The sequence below is a fragment of the Camelina sativa genome, chromosome 14 (genome assembly GCF_000633955.1).
Source record: "Camelina sativa cultivar DH55 chromosome 14, Cs, whole genome shotgun sequence".
In the NCBI taxonomy this organism is placed as follows: Eukaryota; Viridiplantae; Streptophyta; class Magnoliopsida; order Brassicales; family Brassicaceae; genus Camelina; species Camelina sativa.
The window spans coordinates 8,314,655-8,324,934 of NC_025698.1; the positions used below are offsets into that span (position 1 = coordinate 8,314,655).

The following is a 10,280-nucleotide window of genomic DNA, read 5'->3' on the forward strand; positions in this document are numbered from 1 at the left end:
TGTAACCACGTCCACAGGACTCTCGTGAAGGATATGAAGTATGCACTCGTTTGGGGCACGAGCGCAAGGCACAATCCTCAGAATTGTGGTCTTTCTCAACATCTTGAAGACGAAGATGTTGTTCAGATCGTCAAGAAAAAGGTACATAAACGGAAAATCTATCCATTCAACTATTCAAGTAGACTAGTAGCGCAAATCTAGAAAATTTTGATCTCTGTTCCATGATGAGACTAGCTTAACGTATACTGCATATCTTGGAATCTTTAGGAGAGAGACGAAGGAGGAAGAGGGCGGTTCAAGTCACACTCTAACGCCCCTGCTAGAATTGCAGACCGAGAGAAGAAAGCTCCTCTTAAGCAGTAAGCTGATCAGTGTTCTCCATATACCCATCTCCACCATCATAGTTGTGGATGATTTCATCTGATTAAGATTTACTATGTTCAATCCTGAATCTTTGTACCTTCTCTCACATTATAAAATTCAAAACAAGTTCCCGTTATACTTTTCCCATATATTCTGTTTTTGATCTTTGTTTGAAAGTCCACCTTTAATTCTTGAAATATTCAAGTAAACAGTGAAAGGCATCCATAGTGAAAAGATTTTACAAACAAGGAGGAACAAAATCGACTCAGATTCGAAGTTATTGAGAAGTGGCTTAAGTCGCCAAATTACAAGCTCAAATAACTCCAATCAATATTCTTATATGTAAACGGTACACAGAAGCTATTTCTGTATCTATAGTTCGTGTATAAGTTTCTCAGGAACCGTTCCCGAAGCAAGACAAAGATAAACCAACAGGCTGTTGAAAATTACTCGATAAGAATCAGCATTGCTCGCTCTTTTAGCTTCGCTGGCTCTTGGCCCAGACATGTCTTCCAGTTACTATCCCTGGTGGGTATAGATCAGTACACTGGTTTGAACCAGCACTGCGTCTTGCATCTCCATTGCAAGATAGTCCTGATTGTCTCTGCTTGGCTTGAGTACATTGTGTCAGGCTCATGTAGCTTGGCTTTCGATAGTATCCCCCACCATCAAGAACACTGCTAGAGAATGCAACTGGTGATTGAGATGTTGACGACGTTGATGTCTCATCGTATAAAGAATCATAGCTCATGCCTGACGAAACCGGAGGAAGAAGAAGTGGAGGTCTAGCAAGAACTCTAGTTGAAGTTAGATTGTTCTTCCTGACTTTTACAGCCTCATATTCAGATACTACACTGCTCTCACTACTTTTCCTTGAAAACGTCCCTACATCTTCATGCCAGTTCCAACCAGGACTGCTCTTGCGCGAACCATGATGTGTAAGCACTCTTCCGCTTGGACTTGGACACGCCCTCGACTGCCAAAACAAACTCATCAGACATTATTACAATCAGCAAAACACTAAATTTATGTTCTGAAAATACATTGACCAACCTGATGTGTGAGAGCATAAACCATAGCTCTCTCCCTCTTGATAGCTCCTTCTTGCCTCATCTGTAACTTTGTTTTCACTTCCTTTACACTTTTAGGGCTACTACACCAACCCTTCTATAAAAACATCAACCAGATTCACATACTTAAAAATAATGTTCAATAAGCATACTCAAAAGTCCTGCAAGTTTTTGATTTATATTTACCTCGGTCTGCTTTACAGGATCTTTTAGCTCAACTAAGTCTGAAGGCGCTCTACGATGAGCTCTTACACGCGACTGGACACGAACAAGAGCTTGCATACACCTTAGTGTAACAGCTGCCTGTTTCCTAACTTGTCTGCCACGAAATATTGCCTGAATTCTCACTACAGCCTTCAGAGCTCTAAACGCCTGTCTTGCCTGAAAAAAGAAAACAAACGCAGAGAAGCTTTAGATGCTAGTATCACAGACAACATAATGAACAAGTATACCAAGATTAAGTTTCTTACGCAAAAGATCATTGAAGTTTAAAACTTTATAGAAGCAAAAAGACACCACCACCAAAGCAATATATAATAACTTTGTAAGCAATTGTAATTGATTGTAGTGCAGACTCTTTTAATTCAAAAAGATAAATCACAATAATATTAGGAATGGCTAAACTACAGAGTAGTCAAGAAGGTTACAAACCAGGAAAGCACGAAAAGCAGCTTGAATTCTTGTTGAAGCCCACTCACGCTTAACAACCAAGAAATCCTTAGGAGGAGCTCGAATGAGAGCAGCCATGGCCGTAGTGAAAGCCTCGTCAGCCGAGAAAGAAGGTGGCTCGGAGCCTAACGAAGAAGCACCATAGCTTGCTCGGCTCTTGAAAGAAGAAGATGTGAAGCTCTCCGATGAAAGCCCCCAGAGCTTCCATTTCTTCTTGCTGCTCTTCTCGCTTAACTTATCCTGCTTCACAATTTAGTACAGATTATAAAAAAAAATGTTTGGTATATAGTAAGAAGAAACAACAAAGATGGAGGCTTTTGGTAGAATACCTGATCATCTACGTGTTTTCTATGAGAAATTAGTGATCTAATCCAATTTCCTGATCCACCCATCTTCTCAAAATCTAGACCTTGGTTTGTGAATTCTACAGAAAAATCAGAACTTCAGAAGCTATTGATTCACAAATTCAAAGCTTTTAGGACTGCAATGTGGGAAAAAAAGAGGAAAGATTGTTTTCTTGGAATTGGGTGTGTGATTGGGATTGATGTTGACAAAAAGTTTGCAGTGTTAAAAAGAAGAAGAAGAGAGAGAGAACGTTCTGTTCAAATTAAATAAAACAAAAAGAGAGAGAAAGAACGTTTGAATTTTGAAAATTTTGGGGTACGAAAGCAATTTCTTAAAAATAACGGTAAAACTTTAATATTTGTTCCTAATATTTTCTCTTAAAGTCCCTTTACGTTTATTGTTTCTCAAATTTAACCCCGTTAGTTTCTGTATACCAAAAACCCATTCGTGTCGGGGCGGGTCGGGTTTTCACAACAACCGACTGTGACGTGTCGGTTTTATCTAGACGTTCATCTACAATTTTGATCGGACGGTTCATATTAGAACACATTGTTTCGTCTCTGACCCCAACGGCAACACCTTCATCTCCATTTCAGGAAACTCGATAACAGAACAGGATCAAAGACAGAACCTGGAAGAGAAAATCCATGGCGGATCCGAAACAGAGCTCTCTTACTGGTAACACCGACTCTTTCATGAATATATATATATATATATATGTAAATCAATTTCACAAATTTATGTTTCGTCGTTTTATGGATTTGACTTATTTCCCATATTTAGGGTTTTTTCTATGTGTAATTTGAATCAACGAGCTTTTGGGTTATTGAGGTTTCTATTAAAGATGGTTAATTTGGGAATCTCATTTGATCGTTTCTGTTTCTGGGTTTTGATTTTCTTTCCCAGAGGAGAAGACAAATGTGACTGGAAGCAGGAAAGAAGAGAAAGAATCGATGTTTCATGGGAAGGAGACTCATGGAAGAAGTGAAGACATTGATGAGAAGACGAGAGTGGATGATGTTAAGGGGCCTGGTGTTCTCGGCCGGATGAAGGAAGAGGTTGAAGCCATTGTTGACGCAGTTACTCCTACGAAAAGTTCAGACAAGTGATGAGAGATTAGTATCTCCCTCTTTCTTGTAATGTTTCCTATACATCTGTGTAAGAAAATGTAACCACCCCCCTTTGCTTAATAATAAAAAATAAAACACGAGCTTTTTGATTATTGACTAAACCATATATCATCTTTGAGAATGGAGACTTTGCACCAGATGAGATCTACCCCAAGTTTGAGTTTAACCATCTTCAAGTCTGATCAGGCTCTGCAATGGTTGGTTACATACCAGGATGAATCAGGATTCCATTGCGCAGCTAATTAAGGAATAACAAGCTAAGGTTTGAGATTCATAGTGAAAACTGTATGAAAAGGTTAATAGAGAACCAAACAGGTTAATGTCTTCTGAAGCTTTTGATTTCACATTCTCTATTCTCCATTTGGATATGAAGTAAGGTTCGTCTTTTATTGGATACTATAATCAGTCCATTCCTAATTTGAACAACTTTTTTCCATGAAAGATCAGTTTCTCCAAGGGTCGAGGAGGGAGTTAATATTTCATTTTGTTGTCCTGATTCTTGAATGACTTCACTATTTCCCAATAAATGTTAAGAAGAACCAAAAAATGAAGTCAGTCATGATCCCAAGGTACTGAATTAAGTTACTCATCAGGCAGCTAGAGAGACCTCATCAATAAGAAATTCGTGGGCCGAAATGTAAAATGCCCTGTTTGTTAATGGAGTAGTCATTTTGTGGGTTATATATATATACAAGTCGACCATTCTGCATATTTTCAAAACTACTCCCAACGACTTGTTTTGTAAAACGGAATCCGTGTTTCTTTGAAGTTTGAACCACTTAGATTTATTGATTCTCCGTATGTTGTCATCATCTTGTCACCACTACTTTTTTCTTCCAACAGAATCGGTGCTTGTTTAAACCATATGGATTTTATAGTTCTTCATATGTTGTCATCATCTTGACATCATTATTTTGGAGTTAATGAAAGTTAAGATATTAAAATCCTTTGAAACCAAATGAAAAAAAATATATATATTCGAGACACACAAAAGCAAACTTCAAAATATATCTTTAAAATCCTATTAAGATAACCGTGTGCGTTTTACGATTTCAGTTCAACTGGTGTGATAATAATTCAAACTTAAAAAAGACACAGCGAAAAAGAAAAGAAACACACACAAAAGCGAGCACACCGTATAATATTTTAAGACAACACTACGTCCAATCGTTTTAAACTTTGGTATTGGAAAGGAAAAGAGAAGAGAGTGACACACTGACTTTAAGATTGGCTAAATACCAAAAACCAAGCACATCATTTTTTGTTCTATGTCTCTTAGTTTTGTCTCAATGCTCTTGTCACGTCAATGTGGTGTATTTTGTGCTTTGTGCATGTGTTTTTTTTTTCTTTTGGATATTTGAACATTCCCATCACAAAACCATCTATACAAAAAGTCATGCTAAAAAAAAACATCTATACAAAGTCAACAATTGTCACCATTATCGTATTTTACTTCTAAGCGAAAATTGGTCCATTTGCTTTTTTTTTTTCCTTGCAAATTTGAATGATAAAAGCAATGATATTCTTTTTCAAATTTGACTGTCCAGACAAATATTAGATCCTTTGCATTTTTAGCGTTTGGTAAATTCTGAAATATTATACAATTATTTACAGTTATATTTGGAATTCTGGTGTGCCGCATTGTAAAAGTTCATAAAATGATATACTAAGCTATAATTTTATATATATATGTGATTAATTAGTTTATATACTTGTATAATTTGTCTTTCATATACAAATCACTTTTTCGCGGCCGACCCCACTCACTTACTCTCAACAAGTACTGAATTACTTACATATTCCACTATTATCGTTTGTGGGAGGAATGTACGGAAAATAAGTAACACAGTAAATAGCATACGACTGACGACGTACGAAACCGTTTGGTAGAAAGAATTAAAAACGAAAAGTGATTTAAATTTAAAACGACATAAGAGCACCTCCTATATATCAATCAAAGATATTAATGAAATGATTTAATATAACTCATGGAACTTCATAAATACGGTTGTCCTTTTTGTTTTGTCATATTATGATCACAGTGCGACATACCCATATGAAATTGAAATGCATTACTATAAACGTATGCAATTTTAAAAATATATACAACTGCATATTGAAACAAAAAATGCCTTAAATGGATAATATATAGTCATGGGACGCCACTATGTGCGAGTTCTCTCACGTTTTATGTGATGGCTGTTCGATTTCTTAATCAACGACCCTAAATTGTTTCTGTGGAAAAGTCAAACAAATCAATGGCCCCAAGCCCCGAGGTGAGCTGTTTAGGTGAAAATGAAATACTAGCAATTAGTTCTCCTTAATTACAACGGTTTTGTCTCAACTCTCTGAGTCATGTGTGTGTATCTTATCTTATCTGTTCGAAACAAAATAAAAATATCTCGGCTTTGTAAAGGGGCACTATATATTATTAATACCTCCTCATCTATATATATATATACTTTTTTTTTTGTCAACCTCCTCATCTATAATTACACTGTTTTCCATGTTTCATGTTTAATCTATAGCTTAATCAGTAGCTAGTATAACCTTTGATATTTTTGTTTCTTTCTTTAATAATCTCCATGTTATTTAGACAAATATTGTGATGCTGTTGGAGATCAATAATGGATATTTGGAATGAATTCATAAACGAAAATTAACTAGTAGTACTAGTTATAGTTTAATTTATGGTCTTCTGATTTCTAAAAATTAATGTATTTTTTTTTAATAGAATTTTTTTCAATAGCTAAATTGTTTAAGCAAGGGATATACTACTGGAAAAAGTAGGTCAAATGTAGTGCACGGGAAAAGGAAGTTCAAATCATATTGATGGGGCGATAGACTCGATAAAGCTCCCATGGAATCATGGTGGTGAGATCCCATGCATGTGAGTATCCTTCCTACCTAAGTTTTACTTAATATTAATTGACCGTTCACTTTCAAGCCATGCTTTAATTAATCCTCATCAGAGGCGGACCCACGTTCATTAGAGGGGGTGCAAGTGCACCAGATAAAATATAAAAAACTTAGTTTATATGTATTTATTAGTGATGTAAGTAGTCTGGTGGTCAATGATGCACCACGTACCCTTTGAGTTCAAGGATTCAAATCCCCACAAGAACACTTTTAGATTTTTTTTGCATCCCCTCAAAAGATTTGCTAGATCCGCCACTGATCCTCATCCGACTTTGATTTGGCATGTTGCACTCTTTTTGTAAGCCTGCTGTGCTTATACATTCAATTTGTCCATATACTGGATGTCACACCAGGCAATGTCATGTCACCATCTATCATCATAACTTTCATTATAATTACATGTTCAAACGTATAAGTTGGGACCAGAAGAAAAAACATAAAAAAGTAGACAATGATATCTATTGATTTTATAGAGAGTGTTGTAATACGCAGAGTGTGTCTCTATAATAAACACATGTGACCAATAAACGAACGAAACATCATCCATGGATCAGTTTTAAAAGACACGGAAACGGTGCGGATCGGTTCAATCCACTGAGTGTAATTAACCTCGCCGCGATCTCGCTTCGTAAAAGAAAAGGAGGTTACTGACACGTCATCTCCCAATGGGGCTAAAATACTTTTAAAGCAACACTTTTTTTTCTTTAGACAAGGGAGGGGAATAGTAAAATACTACTAATCTTTTTTTAAAAATGTGTACCTAATAAATACAAAGACTTTTTTTTTTAAACTAGTTGGAAATACCAATAATAAAGAGTTGTCGGCATTTATTATATGAATTTATTAAATTAAATAAATCTTTGAACCTATATAAACTTGAGTGGATTTAGTGTTTATATTTTCTTTCTTTTAATTTTGTTTGTTTGACCAATCAAAGAGTGATCTAATTAATTGAAATGGAAAAAATTATGACCAGTCTTCCTTTCACATAAATGATTTTATATTGTAAATTTAAGTCCATTTGATCACAATTTAAATCATTCATCTTGCAAATTGAAGTAATCTTTTTTTTCCTGCTAAAATTACAATTTTTAATAATCTTTTATTTACTTTTTAAAGTCAGTGGTGACTTTATTATATTACTGATCATAAGATTAGTGTGAGAGTGTTTCTACAAAATAACAGAGACATTTATTAATATATTATTACAGAAGTAAAATTATTTCTTAAAAAATACTTCTTACTGTAGTTAGTAATTTGCAGATAGTTTGAAGTTAATTAATTAGAGATCATCATAGTCCAAGAGAGAGAGAGAGAGAGAGAAGAAGAAGACGGGGAAGAAAGAAGCAACACAGAAAGATCCTTTGGCAGCAAAAACTCTAGTGCTTCAGATTTCTCAGTCTTAAGCAATAAGCAAATAAACAAAAAGCTAAATCACAAAAAGAGAGAGAGAGAGACCCAAATCTGTGTCTTTCTCCTAAAACCCTCCCTTCCCCCTGTGAATTGTGTTGCTTTGCTGCTACTACTACTACGTCTCTGGAGAGAAAGTCAAATTATCCAAGAGAAAAAGAGAGAGAGAGAGAGAGAAAGTTTCTTCATATATTTGTTGTTGTGTTTCTTTGCGTCTTTGATCTGCCATTGTCATCAAACTTCTCTCAGCTCATCAATCAGCTTTCTTGCTTTAAATTTTTCGGTCTCCTCTCTCCTCGGTAATTTTTCTCATGTCCAAGATCTTGTTACTGTGTTTCAAGATCTTGGAATTGCTTTTGCAGCTTTGCTCACTTCGTTTCACATTTTCCTCGGATCAATCGGAATTGCAAATGTGTTTGGAATTTTTAAAGTTTTTAAATTTTGTTTTCCTTGTCCTTTTCCGAGTTTCATGCTAGATTTGAAATCCAAAATGTTAAAATCGTTTCATTTTGGTCCGTTAAATCTGACAATATTGGGGGCTCAATTTAGTTTAGTTTTGCTAGATTTCTTATAAAGTATGTTTTTTTTTTTGCATACATATATATTTTCATTCAAAAGGTTGAACCTTTATCTAATGAGAAATCTAATCGTGTATTGGGTTTAATCTTCTGTGCAGACCAACATTTACTAGGGATATGAGACATTGACCATAATTGAGAATCTTGATGAAGAAGAAGAGTTCTTGATAAAGATTCCTGTATTTGTTCTTGAGAGGAATGGCAAGAGGTAGAAGAAGGTCAAAGCTCAGACTTAGCCATATATACACATTTGGATGTCTTAGACCAAGTGCAGATGAGGGTCAAGATCCTCACCCAATCCAAGGTCCAGGATTTAGCAGGACTGTCTACTGTAATCAGCCTCATATGCACAAGAAGAAGCCTTTGAGATACCGCTCTAACTATGTCTCTACCACCAGGTACAATATGATCACTTTCTTTCCCAAGTCACTCTACGAACAGTTTCACCGCGCTGCCAACTTCTACTTCTTGGTAGCTGCCATTCTTTCTGTGTTCCCTCTCTCGCCGTTCAACAAATGGAGCATGATTGCTCCCCTGGTGTTTGTTGTTGGACTCAGTATGTTAAAGGAGGCTCTTGAAGATTGGAGTAGGTTTATGCAAGATGTGAAGATTAATGCGCGGAAAGCTTATGTTCATAAACGTGATGGCGAGTTCCGTCGCAGAAAGTGGAAAAAGATTAGTGTTGGGGATATTGTCAAAGTGGAGAAAGATGGCTTCTTCCCTGCTGATTTGCTCTTGTTGTCTTCCAGTTATGAGGATGGGATTTGCTATGTAGAGACTATGAATTTAGATGGTGAGACCAACTTGAAAGTGAAAAGGTCCTTGGAAGCAACATTATCGCTGGATGACGACGAATCTTTTAAAGATTTCACGGGGACAATAAGATGCGAAGATCCAAACCCAAGTCTTTACACATTTGTTGGCAATCTTGAGTATGAGCGGCAGATATTTCCACTGGATCCAAGTCAGATTCTGTTGAGAGATTCAAAGCTTAGGAATACACCTTATGTTTATGGAGTGGTGGTATTCACAGGGCATGATACCAAGGTGATGCAGAACTCAACAAAATCGCCTTCGAAAAGGAGCAGAATCGAAAAGACTATGGATTATATCATCTACACGCTTCTCGTCCTACTTATTTTGATCTCTTGCATAAGTTCATCCGGATTTGCTTGGGAGACAAAGTTTCACATGCCGAAATGGTGGTACTTAAGACCTGAGGAGCCTGAGAACTTAACCAATCCAAGTAATCCTGTTTATGCTGGAGTTGTCCATCTGATCACTGCTCTGTTGCTGTACGGATATTTGATACCAATCTCTCTTTATGTCTCCATTGAGGTTGTGAAAGTGTTGCAGGCATCTTTCATCAATAAAGATTTACACATGTATGATAGTGAGAGTGGTGTTCCAGCACACGCACGCACATCGAATCTAAACGAAGAGCTAGGACAAGTGGATACTATCCTTTCTGATAAAACGGGAACTTTGACTTGTAATCAGATGGATTTTCTGAAATGCTCAATTGCTGGCACTTCTTATGGAGTACGTTCCAGTGAAGTCGAAGTTGCTGCTGCACAGCAAATGGCTGTTGATCTTGATGATCACGGAGAAGTATCCAGTAGGACAAGTACTCCAAGGGCCCGGGCTCAAGAAATTGAGTTAGAAAGTAGCAGTAATCATCGAGCTGAGCATAATCAAAGAATTCCTATAAAGGGGTTTGGTTTCGAGGATATCAGGCTAATGGATGGGAATTGGTTGAGAGAGCCACATACAAATGACATTTTGCTGTTTTTTCG

At 36.4% G+C, this 10,280-nt stretch overlaps 4 protein-coding genes across 5 annotated transcripts in view; 3 read left to right on the forward strand and 1 right to left on the reverse strand.

Moving 5' to 3' along the window:
* The window catches only part of LOC104740443 (developmentally-regulated G-protein 1-like), a 4,456-nt gene extending 3,944 nt beyond the window's left edge, over window positions 1–512 (forward strand). Inside the window, exons 12-13 of the mRNA XM_019236425.1 lie at window positions 7–141; window positions 268–512. Coding sequence (XP_019091970.1) covers window positions 7–141; window positions 268–363 — 231 coding nt within the window. The 3' untranslated portion in view covers window positions 364–512. The remainder of the gene's footprint in view (window positions 1–6; window positions 142–267) is intronic.
* LOC104740445 (protein IQ-DOMAIN 14-like) lies at window positions 541–2,702 on the reverse strand. 2 transcript variants are annotated; one of them, XM_010461042.2, is made up of 5 exons: window positions 2,432–2,702; window positions 2,085–2,345; window positions 1,620–1,814; window positions 1,417–1,530; window positions 541–1,339 (listed from the first exon to the last, which is right to left on the reverse strand). In XM_010461042.2, exons 1-5 carry the CDS (start codon window positions 2,492–2,494, stop codon window positions 842–844), a joined length of 1,131 nt encoding a protein of 376 aa, XP_010459344.1. In that variant the 5' UTR covers window positions 2,495–2,702; the 3' UTR covers window positions 541–841. The 2 variants fall into 2 exon arrangements, with proteins under 2 accessions (XP_010459344.1, XP_010459345.1); XM_010461043.2 differs by having other exon boundaries at window positions 2,085–2,342; window positions 2,432–2,700.
* On the forward strand, window positions 2,995–3,669 carry LOC109128797. Its single transcript, XM_019235802.1, has 2 exons — window positions 2,995–3,125; window positions 3,354–3,669. Exons 1-2 carry the CDS (start codon window positions 3,095–3,097, stop codon window positions 3,554–3,556), a joined length of 234 nt encoding a protein of 77 aa, XP_019091347.1. The 5' UTR covers window positions 2,995–3,094; the 3' UTR covers window positions 3,557–3,669.
* The window catches only part of LOC104743355 (probable phospholipid-transporting ATPase 4), a 6,667-nt gene continuing 4,174 nt past the window's right edge, over window positions 7,788–10,280 (forward strand). The window contains exons 1-2 of the mRNA XM_010464451.2: window positions 7,788–8,205; window positions 8,583–10,272. Of these exons, the coding sequence (XP_010462753.1) occupies window positions 8,683–10,272 (1,590 nt within the window). The 5' untranslated portion in view covers window positions 7,788–8,205; window positions 8,583–8,682. The remainder of the gene's footprint in view (window positions 8,206–8,582; window positions 10,273–10,280) is intronic.

Excerpts from the sequence above, each read along its gene's own strand:
- LOC104740445 (XM_010461042.2), bottom strand. The coding sequence starts at position 2,494 with ATGGGTGGATCAGGAAATTGGATTAGATCACTAATTTCTCATAGAAAA. Across the intron at positions 1,815-2,084 it reads CTGCTTTTCGTGCTTTCCTG|GCAAGACAGGCGTTTAGAGC; the intron begins GTTTGTAACCTT and ends TTCTTTTTTCAG. Across the intron at positions 1,531-1,619 it reads ATCCTGTAAAGCAGACCGAG|AAGGGTTGGTGTAGTAGCCC; the intron begins GTAAATATAAAT and ends ATGTTTTTATAG.
- LOC109128797 (XM_019235802.1), top strand. The coding sequence starts at position 3,095 with ATGGCGGATCCGAAACAGAGCTCTCTTACTG. Across the intron at positions 3,126-3,353 it reads GAAACAGAGCTCTCTTACTG|AGGAGAAGACAAATGTGACT; the intron begins GTAACACCGACT and ends TTTCTTTCCCAG.